This window comes from Saccopteryx bilineata, chromosome 1 (assembly GCF_036850765.1).
Source record: "Saccopteryx bilineata isolate mSacBil1 chromosome 1, mSacBil1_pri_phased_curated, whole genome shotgun sequence".
Lineage (NCBI taxonomy): Eukaryota > Metazoa > Chordata > Mammalia > Chiroptera > Emballonuridae > Saccopteryx > Saccopteryx bilineata.
In genome coordinates, this window is record NC_089490.1 from 403649243 (window position 1) to 403665912 (window position 16670).

Below are 16670 nucleotides of genomic sequence, written 5' to 3' on the forward strand. Positions count from 1 at the left end.
AGGACCTGCTGGGCACGCCCTAGACAGTCCTTGGGAAACCTGTGGCTCCGTGCCCGGTGGCACTGCGGAAAAGAGCAAGGCCTCCCTGCCGCCCGTTTCTTACAAAGGCCCGATTCTCAGGTGCCCCGAGGCCCCCGGCAAGTCCACAGCCGGCCAGTGTTTGCTTTGGCACCGTTTGCTTGGCAAAGGCCCCCACGGCTGTCTGCAGCCACAGCCTGACACAAGCAAGCCCCCCCGGGGTGAGAGGGGCCCCCGGTGGCCCTCGCGCCCACTCTGCGCAGGGCTCAGACGCACGCGCGCAAGGCTCCGATGCTCTCAGCCAGGCACCTCGTGGGGGCTTTTGCTGGCCTGGCTCATTTCTCTCCGGTTCTTACGGACCCAGCTGCTCACTTCCTGGTTCCTGAGGGGCTGGTGGCAGGCGTATCCGCCTCCTTCATGGCTTTATTTATGGGCCCTTGACTGTAACCTTCTCCTGAAGAGGCTTTTGTGTTCCTCCTGTGATCCGTGCGGGGCCCCGAGGGGGCGGGCGGCCCCAGTGGCCCCCGTGACCTGCACCCTCAGGGCGGGGCGGCTGGGAAGCTCTACTGAAAAGGCTCCAGGCTCCAGCGTGGGCACAGAGAGGGGCGTGGTGGCTTGCCGAGGGTGACCCAGCCCTGCTGGGAACCAGCGTCAGCCTCCGGGCCTGCATACAGATGACCGTGCTTCCTGCTCTTAGCGCCTTTCTGCAGAGCCTCCAGGTGACAGGCTTCCCGGGGGCCCTCAGCTCGGGGGCACTATGTGTGGTCAGGGGCCACCAGACGCTTCTCCCGTGTTCTTGGAAATGGGGCTCAGCGTCCCTGGAATGGCAGAGGCCCCTTGAAGAAGGCACTGCCCCCCATTGCAAGATTTTCACAAAGGAAGTCCCAAGGTTTTTCCCAAAGGGCCTCGTCCCTGGTCCCTGAAGATCACCCCGAGCAGTGGTTCTCGCCAGGGACTGCTGTGTCATCGCCTGGTGGCCGAGTCTGCGGGGGTGCGGGGGACAGGACGCCGAGAGGGGCTGATCTGGCGTCCTGGGTTTGCATGTTTTAAGCACGACCCTGTGATTCTGATGTGGGGTCACGCTGGGGACCACCGGCCGCCAGGAGAAAACACTGCAGCACCCGTGCTCAGCTCTCGGCTCTGGAAAGCTCTGACAGGCCCACCCGGTTCCCCTTTGTCCCCTTTCCGGACTGACTGGGCCAGTCACCAGGCCCAGCCACAGACCGTTTCTCGGTGCTGAGCGCGGGAGCTGCCTCCTGCAGAGGGTCCTACCCGGAGATCTCAAGGTGCCCGGGCTCTCCTGTGCCCCGGCGCCCCAGCTCGGGGGTCTCAAACTCGGGCCCCACAGGTGGGCCACGTGCATGCGTGAAGGGTATATACAGGGGTGCTCTCACGCCTCGGAGCTCCCCCAGGGAAGACCAAAGGGAACCACAAGATGCTTGTTATCTCGGATGAGCTCACAGCACTCGCACGGGCACAGGGACTGCTGGCCGGAAGCAGGGAGCGCTCACCCGCGCAGCCAGCAGAACAGAATCGGCACGGCGGGGGCAGGGCCGGGGCGCTGACCTCGGGTGTGGCCTCTGAGCCTGGGGTTTCTGGCTTCTGGGCCGCATGGGCCCACCAATGTGCACCCTCCAAACAGAGCCTCAGTAGCTCCCGGTACTCACGGCTCTCCTGGCCTCTGATGCAGCCTCCGCCTGCCCCAGGTGGAGACACCGCAGCCTGCCGCATTCTTCCATAATGATAAGGATATGATAGCGGGCCTCGGGCCTCTCCCGCCCTTTCTGAGACGGACTAGTCATCGCCCATCTCGGGTCTGGTTCGGGGCAGGTCGGGGACAGGGTTCTTGACCTGATAGGACTTGGGGACGGTGGGGTGAGGACCAGGCAAGGGGCGCCAGGCCCCCGTCCAGGAGTCACAGCCACCGAGGCCCTAACCAGCAGGCTCTGGGCCTTCGGATAAAGCCCGTCCTTCCCGGGCCCGGCTGCTGGGGAGGCCTGTGGAGGGACGCGTGCTTCTCCAGCTGTCCCGCGGTGATCCCTCTGCCCACCTGGACCAGGTACAGCAGGAAGTGGTTTGTGCCCACTGCTGCCAGGTCATTCCTTATACCCAGGACGTACGTAACCCGGCCTCACCAGTCGAGGGCCCTGGCTTTGCTCTTTTTTTTTTTTTGTATTTTTCTGAAGCTGGAAATGGGGAGAGACAGTGAGACAGACTCTCGCATGCGCCCGACCAGGATCCACCCAGCACGCCCACCAGGGGCGACGCTCTGCCCACCAGGGGGCGATGCTCTGCCCCTCCGGGGCGTCGCTCTGCAGCGACCAGAGCCACTCTAGCGCCTGGGGCAGAGGCCACAGAGCCATCCCCAGCGCCCGGGCCATCTTTGCTCCAATGGAGCCTTGGCTGCAGGAGGGGAAGAGAGAGGCAGAGAGGAAGGAGGGGGGGTGGAGAAGCAGATGGGCGCTTCTCCTGTGTGCCCTGGCCGGGAATCGAACCCGGGTCCCCCGCACGCCAGGCCAACACTCTACCGCTGAGCCAACCGGCCAGGGCCTGGCTTTGCTCTTTGACCTTAGTTCAACTTCTGGCCTGTCCCTAAATATAGGAACAGAAAAAAAAAAAAAAAAAGAGCTGTGTAGCAGTTCTAGACACGAACCCTCGTGGGCTTGGGCTCCGGTTCCCTGTACGTGGGCGCCAGCCAGCGTTCCCAGGAGCTGCTGCCCGCCCGCGGCAGCGTCTGTAACGCGGTGCCCCTCTCCTCCCCCAGGGATCTGGTACAACATCCTCAGAGGCATCGGCAAGCTCGCCGTCATCATCAACGTAAGTGAGGTCGGGCAAGCGGGGGCCCCGACCAGCGGCCGGACAGGTCTCTGCCTTGCTCTTTACGAGGGTCCCAGGGTCGTCGTCAGACGTGGTGGGGAGCTCTGGGAGGGAGCAACAAACTCTCCTCAGCCTCTTTCTGCCATCCTGAGCAGAGCTGTCCACCCTGCCCACCTTGAGCCCTCGGTCCACCAGAGTCCTGAGAATAAACAAGAGAGAGACAGAGAGACGTTGAGAGGGAGGGATTCCTCATAGACAGTGACCCTGCTCTGTAAACACACACACACACACACACACACACACACACACACACGTTAACATTCCCCTTTATATAAGACATGTCTGCTCACGCAAGGTCTGGGGAAATCCTGAAACGGGGAGAAAGCTGCCAGCCCCCCACCACCACCACCACCACCACACACGCCTGGCTGGCCAAGGACAGTGCCCCAGCCCCTCCCTGCCTGTCCCACCTCTGACCTACAGGTTAGGAGTGTCACAGCCCGCGGTCACAGCAGACCGGCCCTCCGTCTTCCCTGTGGCCTCCTGTCTAAGTCCCCCTGACTCGGCCAGGGCCTGGGTTCCCGGGTGTAGCTCTGTCAGGTGGTCCCCCCACCCACCCAGGTGTTTCCACCCCGAAGGCTGTGTCCTGGGCAGCTGGGCAGTGCCCGAGGTGCCTCCCTGTGACCCCACCCCACTCCCGGGCAGCTGGGCAGTGCCCGAGGTGCCTCCCTGCGACCCCCACCCCACTCCCGGGCAGCTGGGCAGTGCCCGAGGTGCCTCCCTGCGACCCCCACCCCACTCCCGGGCAGCTGGGCAGTGCCCGAGGTGCCTCCCTGCGACCCCACCCCACTCCCGGGCAGCTGGGCAGTGCCCGAGGTGCCTCCCTGCGACCCCCACCCCACTCCCGGGCAGCTGGGCAGTGCCCGAGGTGCCTCCCTGCGACCCCACCCCACTCCCGGGCAGCTGGGCAGTGCCCGAGGTGCCTCCCTGCGACCCCCACCCCACTCCCGGGCAGCTGGGCAGTGCCCGAGGTGCCTCCCTGCGACCCCCACCCCACTCCCGGGCAGCTGGGCAGTGCCCGAGGTGCCTCCCTGCGACCCCCACCCCACTCCCGGGCAGCTGGGCAGTGCCCGAGGTGCCTCCCTGTGACCCCACCCCACTCCCGCCGCTGGCCAAGCTGGAACCTTCAAAAGCGGACCCTTTGCACACAGGCGGGGGGCTGCTCACGGGGCCTGCCTGGGGGCTGAGTCCCGATCGTAGCAAGGACTTGGGACTCAGTCCCACTGCACAGGAAGTATGCTCAGTCCGGGAGCAGGAACCCTCGGGGCTTTCCTCGTTGGTGGCCACCACTCCAGCAGGTGAAAACCCATTACAGGGGGGCCGTGACCAGAGATTCTCACTGGACAGGTCGGCTCCTTATGCTGAGAGAGCAGGTCAGGACATCCTACCCTGGGTGTGGGGGGCGCTGGGAACACAAGAGACGGCGTCTCCAGAGCAAGGGTGCTGTGAGCCCCAGGGATCCTACCAGATGTCCCATGAGAACCAACAGCAGCAATAATAATGGCGGCTGACATACATGCATTGAGCATCTGACACGTCCCGGGCCCTTCGAAGTGCCTTCCGTGAGCCCACCCACCTGGGGTGCCCACACAGCCCTCAGAGGCAGGGAGCCATCACCCCACCTCACCAGGCAACAGATCACACAGCCCGGCCCCTGGCTGCCAGGCTCCAGGTTCCTGCTCTGACGGTGGCACCACGCTGGCTGCCCCCGGGGAACAGTCCTGGAGCTGGACACGCCAGGTCCGCACCTTCGTCACAAAGCCCTTCCCTCCCCCCTCATGCCTTTTCAATTGAGCCAGGAAAGCAAGGCACTGAGGACTGTACTCAGGGTGTTGTGATCCCTTCATGACAAGAAGGAAATGAAGGCACAGAGAGGTTAGGTGACTTGCCCAAGGCCACACAGCCACTAAGAGGCGGCCAGCATTCGTCCCATGCCTCCCTTCTCAGGCTGCCAGTGGGGCGGACAGGAGTGCCCCAGCCCCTTTATTTGTTCACCCGGGGTTCCGATCACATTGCCAACTCCCAGGCAGAGTGTCCCAGGGCCAGCCCCCAGCACGGTGGGGCCTGTGCTTACCCACTGTTCCCGGCCCAGGCGTTCGTGATCTCCTTCACGTCCGACTTCATCCCCCGCCTGGTGTACCTGTACATGTACAGCCAGACCGGGACCATGCACGGCTTCGTCAACCACACCCTGTCCTCCTTCAACGTCAGCGACTTCCAGGACGGCACGGCCCCCAACGACCCCCTGGACCTGGGCTACGAGGTGCACGTCTGCAGGTACCACCCTCTGCCCCTCTCGGGGAAGAGCCGTGTTTGGTGGGTTTCGGAGAGGACCCCCATTTGAGCCAGGATTCTTGCAGGGGTAAGCAGGTCAAAGAACAGCTCCATCTTGCTTCAAGAAAAGGAAGATCCCCCCCCCCAAGTGGTGGTAGAAGGTGATTTATTAGTTCCTTTAACTAAGAAGTCCATGGTGGCTTCAGGCATGGCTGGATCCAGGTGCCATACAGTTTGCCATTGGGCCTCACACGGGCACCGCCTCCCCACTTTGTTCCCTTCATGCTGGCACCGTTTTCTGGTGTGCAGAAAGGCCCCCTAGGGGCTCCTGCTTTGTACCCTCTCTGTTCTGCAGTCCAGTGGCAAGAATGTCTCTTGTGCCCAAACAGTCAGCCCAAGTCCCCAGATCGTGTCTGCTGGACTCTACAGGTGCTACCAACATGTGACAACGCAGGCACTCCCGCTGGCCCTGAGTGATTGGCAAATAGCGGCACGGTGCCCCGCCACGCTCTGTGCCCGGGAGGGGAGGTGGGCACAGACCAGGGAACGGCGCAGAAAGATGCGCCCCACCCCTCTGCCTGGTCCCCTGGGGGAGGACTCGGTGCTGGGAGCTGGCACGGGGGAGGGGCCCCAGACTCCCTTTCTGAGGTCCTGCCACAGGCCCGTGCCCCGGGCGCCAGGCGGGCAGAGCCCAAGCCAGTCCGGAGCACCAGCACCTCTGTGGTGTTTGCCTGTCTGCAACCGAGGACACACTCGGGCTCGACCTATTTAACGGAGAGTGAGTTTTAGAGGAAGAATGATGAAGGAGAAGGAAGGCGGGGAGATTTATGGTCATTTCATTAGAAATCCCTGCAGTGTCAGCGCCGATGGTGAGAGGGTGGGGCAGCTCCCCGTCCTGTGCGTGATCAGGGGGTCCCGGTCACGGGGGAGAGGCTAAGACGACACGGCAAAGGCCCAGGTGGTTGTTGTTGTTGTTGTAAGTGTATTGTTGCTTTTACCTCCATGGAGGTGGCAGGTTGTGGGCCAGCCCCTCTGCCCCCAGGAATTGGCTTATAGTCAGCCAGGCCCGCCCGCCCCCGTCTTTTGGCGATGGATCGCGGGCGGCAGGTGCTGGGAGCTCTGGGGCTCCACCTGCCGCGCCCCTGACATCCCCTCCCAGAAGTACTGGCAGCACCCAGCTCGGCCTGGGGCAGTGGGTGTGGGAGGGGCAGAGGCAGCACTGCAGAGCTGAGCAGGGCAGCACAGCTGGCTGCCATCTGTTCCTGACCTGAAACGGGCCTGGTCTTGTGCGATGCTCGCAACCACCCCCAGAGAGGACATGATTGTCCTCCCCTGGGAGAGCTGGCAGGTGGCTAAGCAGAGCTAAGCAAGGGGAAAAAAATAAGATTGTCTCTGATAGAGGTCAGTGCAGGCAGTGGCATCTGGGCAGATCTGGGAGTGGGCTTTGAGGGATGCATAGGAGTTTGCCGGGTGACCCAAACACACTTCCCCACCTCCCGATGCGGCACGCCTTGAGCACAGGTGCATGTGGCTTCTGAGGCTGGGAGAGCCCGGGCTGCCCGTTCCCATCGGAGCTCAGGTTGTGCAACCTCTGTGCCACCCAGCAGCTGGCACCAGCGTGTGCGTTCCCAGCCCAGTCTTATCTCTGGGGTTGGCTGTCTCCAGACATAGAGCTCTGTGGGTGAGGCGTGCTGTCTGCTGTGTTCCCTGCAGAGTCTGTCCCCTGGACTGGGGTCTGGCACCTAGTAGCTGCTCAGTAAATGCCCACGAGGTGAGTGAGGGAATGCCAGACCAAGGCCCAGAGAGGCCCGGTGACTGCGCGGGGACACGTAGCAAGGCAGCAGCTGGTTCCGGGTCCAGGCCAGGGCGCCTGTGCCCAGAGTCAGGTGCCACCCCTCCTGGCCTCCCCCACTGTGACCAAAGGGGGCATACCTGCAGCCCCATGCCTAGAAAGTGTGGGTTTCTATGACAGCTTTTCCCAATGCAGAAGGGTGTTGGCCCCATTAAACCCAAGTGCCCCCCAAATGCAGGGAGCAATTGGATGAGCCCGGGTGGAGACAGGACCTCAGGTTCTTGGTCCTGGGCATCTCTGGACCTCCGTGAGAGAGGAAGGGGACGGAGAGACCAGGAGCTTGGGAGGTGCCCGTCACTCCTGCCGTGGGCGTGTGGGAGGACAGAGGCCGGCTGGGGGGAGGGTGTGAAGGAGCCGGTCTCTCCGAGCAGGAAGTTGGTAGACCGCGTCTAGGCTCGGTCAGTCGGGAAGGAGGGGTCCGCTGGCAGAGACAGAGGGAGCAGCCAGCGGCCGCAGCTGTAAGAGAGGGGTGCCCTGCGTGCCGTGCTCCTTGGGGCACTTGCATGGCAGCCCCGGCCGTGCCAACTGCACGTTTAACCTCCGGCACCGACTTTGAGAAAATGTTTTAAGTTTTTCCGGTCGTTTCCCTGCAAAAAGGGGAGAGGGTGGACAGGTGGTTTCCAGACTGGGTTTCACGTGACCCAGCCCGGAGTTCTGTGAACAGAGGGGGGTCAGGTTGAGGTTAAGGGGAGCCAGGCTTGGGGACCCTACCCCACTTCAGCCAGGGAGGCCTCGCTTGCTCCGTGTGACCTACTGGTGGTTTCAGGTGGGTCTTCACTCTGGAGAAAGGGTCTCACCAGCTGGAGCCAGAGCCCACGTCTGTGGCCCCACAACTGGGCCCGCAGGGTCCTGCCCACCCACGGAGGCTCCTGGACAGCCTGCTCTGACATGGAGAGAGACTCAGCGTCCCCTGGGCAGCTGGGCTGCCTGGCTGAGGCTCTCCCGGCACTTGGGGGCTACGCAGCGCTGGGCACTGCCCCCGGGTCCCCCCTCAGACCCCAATTCCCGCCGGAACTTGCAGGTACAAAGATTACCGGGAGCCCCCGTGGTCGGACCACAAGTACGACATCTCCAAGGACTTCTGGGCCGTCCTGGCGGCACGGCTGGCCTTCGTCATCGTCTTCCAGGTACGGCGGGCCCGTGTCCAGGGGTCTGAGCGCCGGGGCCCTCAGGAAGCGCTTCGTGCTCAGACAGGGTCAGGAAGGCCGAGCCGGCCGGCGTCGGGACTCGGTGCCCGGAGCGCCCCCGGAGTGCCTGGCAGACCCCCGCCAGGACAGGTCCCCGAGACCCTCGTGCACGAGCGACGGGGGCAGCCTAGCACCGGCAGGAGGACTTGGACCCATTGGGAAGGGCAGCCTGGGTCAGTGGAAGTGGTCTTTATTGGAGGAGATGGGGAAGCAGGGAGGCGACCCCGCCTGGCCGCCCCTGGCCGTCCCTCTCAAGCTCTGTGGGGCAGGAAGTGTCCCTGGCGCTTGGGGCCAGTACAGACAGGAGGGAAGAGGGCCGTGCTGACCGATGCCCACCCTCTGGCTGGCAGCTGGGGGACTTGGCCTTGCCCAGCCCATCTCTGAGGAGGGCAGGAATGGGCCAACTCTGAGGCCAGGGTGACTTCCAGTGGAGAGGACCCCACACGAGGGGTCAGGCTGGGGCCCATCGCAGCTGATGTCACAGAGATGGGGAAGTCCCCTCTGGGCCCTGCCGTGGTCTGATTTCCATGTGGACCCCTAACATTCAGAGCCCACAAGGCCACCAGGTTCAAGCCCACCCCCCTCTCTGCCCCTTACACACAGTGTGGCTGCAGGCAGGCCCCCCGGCCTCCACGGTCAGCCTTCCAGGACGCTCAGCGGTCAGAACACGTGTCTGGGCTGAGGTCTCCAGAGGCGGGGCCTGAGATGAGGGCTCTGTGCATGTGGGGAGCTGAGGGAAGCCCCCCGGAGAGGCAGGGGCTCCACAGGGAGGGGGGCCTGGCCTCTCCCGATCCAGGCCTGGAGCGAGAATCCCTCCACACGCGCAGGCCCGCCCCGACGCAAGAGCGGGCCTCCTGAACGCCCACGGTGGCCGGCCGCTGGCTGTGGGCTGCCCCGCTCGGGGAGGAGCGGGGACGGGAGGACGCAGTGCCCCGGAGAGGGGGCAGCTGGGAGCCTGCAGCCAGCACCGGCCACCGCTGGTGTCTGGGAGCGCCACTGGGCCAGGGGCCTGGGAGGGCACCGCCAGCACCCAGGACAAGGCAGCTACCTCAGCCGGACGTGCTGACGACGATGGCCACTGGAGGGAAGTTTGAAAAGCCCAGGAGCTGGCGGCTCTCCCGTAAAAGCCAACTCACGGGCCTGCCGTACCTCCCTCGCGAGGAGCAGGCAGGGGCGCCCGTGTGGGGTGATCCTGGGGGGGCCTTGTCAACGGCGGAAGTGCCCGCGGGTCCCCAGTGGGTTTGCGTTCCGTCAGTCTCTGTGCCGTTTTCGCTTTGATTTCTCTGAAGCCTTCGTACCTGTCACACTTGGTGACGCGTGACCAGTCGGGTCATTTCTGGAGCCTCCCAGCCACGAAACTGAGAATCCCCGAGAGATGTTTCCTATTGGCGGAGCTCGGGTTCTTTCTAGAAGGCTGGCAAACATGCGGGGGGGGGGGGGGGCATTGGGGAGGGGAGGGATGCTGGCCGGTTTCCTGCCTCGGTTATACCTTCCGGGAAACCGAGGCCCGGGAGCTCCAAAGCGGTGCCCAGGGTCACTGTCAGGGGAGTGACAGGGGTCAGCGCTGCTGCGGGGGGGGGGGTCAACATGGGGGGGCGTTTCCGGGGTCCTCCTTCCCACCCCCACGTGCTGACTCTCCCTCCAGAACCTGGTCATGTTCATGAGCGACTTCGTGGACTGGGTCATCCCGGACATCCCCAAGGACATCAGCCTGCAGATCCACAAGGAAAAGGTGCTCATGGTGGAGCTGTTCATGAGGGAGGAGCAGGGCAAGCAGCAGCTGCTGGACACCTGGATGGACAAGGGCCCCAGGAAGGGCGAGCCGTGCAACCACCACAGCCCCAGAGCCAGCCCGAGCGGCCCCGGCTACCACGCGGGCGCCCTGTAGCGGCCCTGGGGCCCCGACCGACAGGCACCTCTCCCGGGCAGGCGGTGTCCCGCCCCCGCCCGGCCCTGGGGGACTCCTGCCTTGGCAGCAAACCTTGAAGACCCACCTTCTGGATAGGACATTTTTTTTCTTTTTATTTTTTGGTCTCTTTTCTGGGTGGTTTTTTTTTCCCCCTTTGTTTTTTGCACAAAACCATTATGCAGGGAATTTTTTATCTTTCGTATCCAAGGTTAATCGGCACGATTGCTGGGGATGGGGTGATAAGGCGGCGAAGGCCGGCACTTGGCAGCGGTGGCCTCTCGGAAGGCCGGGGGTCTCCTTTGCAGGGGCGGGTGAGCAGAGGCCTCCGGAAGACCTCCCCCCTTTGATCCTCCCTGACAGACGTGAAAGGTACTCTGAGGCCCCGGGGCAAATGCCCGCGCCACATTGAGGGAGGAACAGCTGGAACGAGGAACCATTTGAGAACCAGGTCCGTGAGACCCCACCTGGCCCCTCGGTCAGAAGAGCGCGCTTGCTTTCCGTCCGCTGTCTAGGTTCCAAATCCGGCACTCTGGTCGGAGAGAGGGGGGGCCTGGCCCCGTCCGCCAGAAGTCGGAGGATGTGGGGCGTCCAGGTGACTCCTGGAGAACCAGCAAGGAGAGCAGGTGTCCCTGCTGAGTGTGTCACCGGTGACCGGCCCTGTCCGCAAGCCGGGCTGACGGGCCCAGGGCAGGGAGCGCCCTCTCAGAGGAGAATGTCTGGGAGGCTTCTCTCGACAAGGGTCTCAGGAAGCCTGCAGGCTCCCGGGGGCTCCAGTCACAGCTCCCGGATATCTATGGAGTTTTTCTTTCTCTCTTCTTTTTTAAATCGATTCTACGATGGATCTGAGGGCGGTGGTGGTTTTTTGTTTGTTTGATTGTTTGTTTATTCCCTGTAGCTCCGAGGTGGAAGGAATTTCTTTCATTAGTTAACCCGATATCATTGAGAGGAATTTGACATACTGTTCCTACCAAAGATTTTTATCAATAAAGGCTTCTATTTTGGTAACACTTTCTCTATATTTTTACTTACAGGAACGTTAGACTGTTGGACAGTTATGAGTTTTAAAAGCTTGTTGTAATAACAGGGCCCGTAGGTGGCGTGGGTGATCGGAACGTGCGGCAGTTAAGACTTCAAACCTGAAGTGCTGCTCTGAGATTCTCGTGAGCGCCCAGAAGGGCACAGGACGGTTTCAGCACGGGGCAGGACGGAGGCACAGCCGGCCGGCCCACCGGGTCTGTCTCGGACGCGTGGGCGTGACGCGGGCCTTCCCACCCACCGGGTCTGTCCGGGACGTGTGGGCGTGACGCTGATGTTCCCACCCACCGCGTCTGTCCCGGACATGTGGGCGTGACGTGGGCCTTCCCACCCACCGCGTCTGTCCCGGACGTGTGGGCGTGACGCTGATGTTCCCACCCACCGCGTCTGTCCCGGACGTGTGGGCGTGACACCGACGTTCCGTGTACCAGCGGGCAGCCAGCTCCCATCCCGAGTCCGCAGGTGGCCTCGACTTCCGTTCCTCGCTGAAATCATGTGGGCTGATGCTTCTGTCTTCTCTTGTGCAGGCAGTCGTCTGATGTGGGGTTTTGTATATGAATATTGTATTAAAAATCAGGTGATTACCAAAAATCCTTCTATGGATACCTCTCTTTTTTTTCTTTATTTTCTTTTTAAGTCAACGTGCACGGATCCAGAGGGCCGTGGCGAGGTATCCTCCTGACTAGACTTAGGTGTGCGACGCTTTCCTCCCGGAACACTGTCCGGTGACGTTGGCCCCAGGAAGCTGCAGAGGCTGTCCCCAGTGTCCCCGATCCCCGTGGTTGAGCTGCACATTCAGGAGGGACTTACGGGCATCCGTTTCCCTTGGTGACAGACACAGGAAGTGTTGTAGCTGCTCCTGAGACTGCCGCTCTCCGTATGTGCGTGTGCATGCCTGTGTCTGTGCACACGTGTGTGCATGGGCTTGTGCGTGCGCAAACGGGTATGTGTTTATAGGTGCTTGTGTCTGTGTGTACACGTGTGTGCTGGGATGGGAGTTGTCACACTTTCCCGGCAAATGCTGACCCCTGATCCCACCAACCCCACAGAGGAATATTTGGGATTTCATTGAGCTAAACATTCCCCCCAACCTTTCAGGAACCAACCTAGAGTCACCAGGGTTTTTATTTGGGTAAGGGCAGGGGCACCTGTTTTTAAAGCACCGCCTAGGGTCGTCATCATTTCGTGAAAGAAAGGACATTTGTAACACCAAACGTCAGCACAGCCACGTTAGACAGGGACGCTCGCTCGCCTCAGGAGCCGCGCTGGTGGCCTGGGGCTCACACACCTGCAGAGCCTTGCTGACCAGCCAGCCGCAGGCCGCGGGCGCCCCCTTGTGCTCACATGACTCCATCCCCAAGAAAACGTCAGCAGGCGGCAAGCCCCTGGCGCCCTGGTTGCCCACGGCCAGGAAGTCCTTCTGAAGCTGTGGAACTGTGTCCTTGGTCCTGAGCGAAGGGCAGCACCCAGGGTCCCTGTCACAGGAACCCCTCCCCCTCTCCTGGGTCTCCAGGAGCCTGAAGGCTCACGAGGGGACCCTCAGCCTCATCTGAGAGATACGGAGAAGGTTCAGAGCGCAGGGCAGGGGTCACAAGGCTTCTTAGCACCAATTCCAAGATCTCGAGACTGGCACCCAGACCCTGTAGACCATTCTTCACGCTGTGTCTCAGAGGAGAGCAGTGACCGAGGCAGGCGGGGCCCTTCCCTGGGGGATGGCTTCTTGCAGAAGGCACCAGACTCTGACCCAGAAAATGAACCCAAAACCAGATCACTCTGCAGAAAGAAAGGGATGCTGGTGGAAATATAACAGGGTACCACCGACAGTGACTGAGTTGGCCAGGGAGACCCCTGGAGAGCTGAGCAATGAGGAGCCAGCATGGAAAATCCTGGAGGAAGGCAGGACAGTTCAGGCAGCAGGAACCGCACATGCAAAGGCCCTGAGGCAGCGGCGTGTTGGGCTACTTCTAGGAGTGGTGAGGGCAGTGTGGCTGGAGCAAACAGCAGGGGAGGCACCCAGACCAACGCATGCAGGGCTGCCGGCCACGTGAGGACCGTGAGCTTGGCCCTGAGTGCCACAGCAGAAGCAGGGTGGGTTTAATCAGGGCAGCCACAGGGCCTGATTCACATTTTAGGTCATTGTGGTGGTTGGGTGGGAAGCCAGAGAGGAGGGAGTTGCCGAAGTTCAGGTGAGCAACAAGGGGGCTTGGGCAGGGGCGGAGGAGGGTAGAAGTGGCTGAGGAAGAGCGGCAGGTAACGTCAGAAAGCCCTGCAGTCCCGCCATGGAGGGGTTCCCCAGAGATCGGCTGGTCAGCCGGTGCCATTCCTTCACAGACGGGCACAGCAGGCCCAGAGAGGGTCAGGGCTCCACCAGTCACACAGCAAGCTGGCTGCACAGCCGTCCTTCAGACCCGGCTCTGTGGCTCCTAGGGCTGAACATTTTTGCTACTGGCCTCCTGGGAGGTGTGGTGGGCATGGGTTGGAGTCCCCCCGGACCACCACCCTGGCATCTGCCATGGGTTCTGCTGCCCTCCCTAGAGAGTGGACGCTGGTACCAGCTGCACCCGGCCCAAGACAAATTCCATCTGATGGGGTCAGTGTTCGCTGGTATGTGAGTGAGTTGAACATAGAAAAACCCGTTAGGCCCACCAAAAGATCCAGAGTTGCATGTTGAAAATCATGCCATCTGACAGCACAGCCCCATTTCTCACCCTGCTGCCTTCTCGCGTGCGCCCGGGGCCTGGTGGCCGCAGCTTGTTTCAGATGGTGCTGTCTTCTCCACCCAGCCCAGTTCACCTCCCCGCCCTCCCAAGGGCAGCTGAGACGGTGGCTCCTGGACTCACTGGCCCTTCTAGACCAGCCGCTGGGTAGTCCCTTTTCCTGAGAGGCGGGACCAGCTGTGGGAGCCCCGGAACAGAACCTGACCGAGGTGCATGCTGGGAAAGAGCTGTCCTCACTCCCAAGGCTGGTGGACTCAGGATGCCCACCTCAGGGCACCCACATCCCCACCTCCAGCTCACATTCATTTATCTGCAGGTTCCTAGGAGCCATGTACATGCTCCCGAAAATGGCCCCCAGCACAGGTGTTGTGAGTTGCCACGCTTGGGCAACACTCATTTGCCTATCTGTGTTTTGTAGGAGCTACAGCAGAGTAGATAAATGCTGACACTGCCCGACCAGGCGGTGGTACGGTGGATAGAGCATCAGACTGGGATGCAGAGGACCCAGGTTCAAGACCTCCAAGGTCACCAGCTTGAGCACGGGCTCATCTGGTTTGAGCAAAGCTCACCAGTTTGGACCCAAGGTTGCTGGCTCGAGCAAGGGGTTATTTGGTCTGCTGAAGCCCCCCCGGTCAAGGCACATACAAGAGAGCAATCAATGAACAACTAAGGTGTTGCAACGAAAAACTAATGATTGATGCTTCTCATCTCTCTCCGTTCCTGTCTGTCTGTCCCTATCTATCCCTATTTCTGACTCTCACTCTCTGTATTAAAAAAGGAAAAATAAAATGCTGACACTTTCCAGAAAACAGACCCAGAAGGTGCACGGACTTGTTGCCAAGCACAGAGAAGGCACCAGGAAGTGCTGAATGAGTGAGTGAATGAATGAATGATGGGTGGGTAGATGGGTGGATAGATGGACAGATGGATGAATGGATGATGGGTGGATGAATGGATAGGTGGGTGATGGATGGATAAGTGGATGGATGGATGGATGGATGGATAGGTGATGGATGGATGGATGATGGTTGGATGGATGGATGATAGATGGATGGATAAGTGGATGGTGTAAGGTGATGGGCAATGGGGGAAGGTCACATGAGGAACTAGACCCAGGACCTTGGCTAGAACTGCCCACACCCATTCGTGCCAAAGGAAACTTCCCTGGAATCCTTGGAAAAGAGCGACTGTCCGTCAGCCAGTGAAATTTCACCATGTCATATCAACTCGCCTCCACCCTAGAGGACCCTTTAAATATCCTCCACGCGGATCACCCTATGTGACTTCTCTGTTCTCTGCTCTGTCCCCGGGACCTGAGAATATCGTCCGGGAAGCACTGTACTAAATAAAGTTTTTATTATTCCACACTTCGTGGCTACGCCCTTCCTTCTTCCTCAGCGGGGAAAAAATACCTTACAGATAGATGGATAAGCGGATGGATGGATGGATGGATGGATAATGGTTGGATGGATAATGGATGGATGGATGGATGGATGATGGATGAATGGGTGGGTGGATGGATGGATAGATGATGGATGGATAAGTGGATGGATGGGTAAGTGGATGGATGGATAGATCAGTGAATGGGTGCATGGATGGCAGGCAAACAGACTGACAACTGAGCTATTCTGCCTTTGAGCAGAGTGGACCTTGGAATCACACAGGAAGGTAAGGTCTGATGCCTTCTGGCCCACAGAGATGCCCACAGCCGCAGCCCCCACTGCTCACTCCCACAGCCGTTGGCAGACGAGCCTGCGCCTGGAAGGCTGACTTGAACCAGCGCAGGCATCTCAGCCCGCTGTCCTCGGGTGGGCTGGTGTGAGCAGCCCCTGCCAGGATCCTTCTGAGCACGCACCTGGCAAAGGCAACCCGGTGAGACTGCGGTCTGACTTCCTCAGCTCTGCTGCTGTCTGCTTCCTGTGTTCCGTTCTTCCTCCCTCCTTCTCTTTGCCCCCTACCCTGACCCCCTGACCCCCCACATTTTTATGGAAGTATAACACACAGAAAACTGCACATATCTTAAGTGTACAGTCAACTTCCACACAAAAAAATAAAATAAGAGGCAGCCAGGACTCGGAGCAGAATGTCACGGCACTTCAGAAGCTCCCTTGGTGCTCCTCTCTGGTCACTCCCCCCATCGCCCACTGTAACCAGGAGCCTGACCTGCTTCCAGCTGAAATCAATGCGCCGCCCTGGCTTTGCTTGTTGGTGGCTGCTGCCCTCTGCTGGCTGCCTCTGGGATCTGCACTCGGGGAAGACGAGACCCTGAAAAGAAGACCCACCCAGCACGTGGGCCAGAGCTAGTGGCAGATTACCACCAACTGGGTGACTTAAAACCACACACACACACACACACACACACACACACACACACCACCTGACGGCTGTAGCACAGTGGATAGAGAGTCGGACTGGGACACAGAGGTCCCAGGTTTGTAAACCACAGGGTGGCCAGCTTGAGCATCGGATCATAGACATGACCCCAAGGTCACTGGCTTGAGCCCAAGGTCGCTGGCTTGAGCAAGGGGTCACTCGGTCTGCTGGAGCCCCCTGGTCAAGGCACATATGAGAAAGCAATCAATGAACAACTAAGGAGACTGAGGAGCCACAACAAAGAATTGATGTTTCTCATCTCTCTCTCTCTTCCTGTCTCTCTGTCCCTATCTGTCCCTCTCTTAACTTACAGCTCCGGAGGAGTCTCACTGGGCTAACATCAAGGTGTGGGCAGGGCTTCATCAGCCACAGTGGGGGAGTCCTCCTCCTGCTGCCATCGGGCCCCTGGGAATAATCCGGGATAATCC

At 60.8% G+C, this 16670-nt stretch overlaps 1 protein-coding gene across 4 annotated transcripts in view; it reads left to right on the forward strand.

Annotated features, from left to right (window-relative positions):
• ANO1 (anoctamin 1) overlaps nt 1-11724 on the forward strand; it is a 174233-nt gene extending 162509 nt beyond the window's left edge. For all 4 annotated transcript variants that reach the window (XM_066252273.1, XM_066252272.1, XM_066252274.1 and 1 more), the window contains exons 24-27: nt 2783-2835; nt 4988-5172; nt 8043-8148; nt 9854-11724. In XM_066252273.1, coding sequence (XP_066108370.1) covers nt 2783-2835; nt 4988-5172; nt 8043-8148; nt 9854-10096 — 587 coding nt within the window. In that variant the 3' untranslated portion in view covers nt 10097-11724. The remainder of the gene's footprint in view (nt 1-2782; nt 2836-4987; nt 5173-8042; nt 8149-9853) is intronic.
• The last annotated feature ends 4946 nt before the right edge of the window (nt 11725-16670 follow it).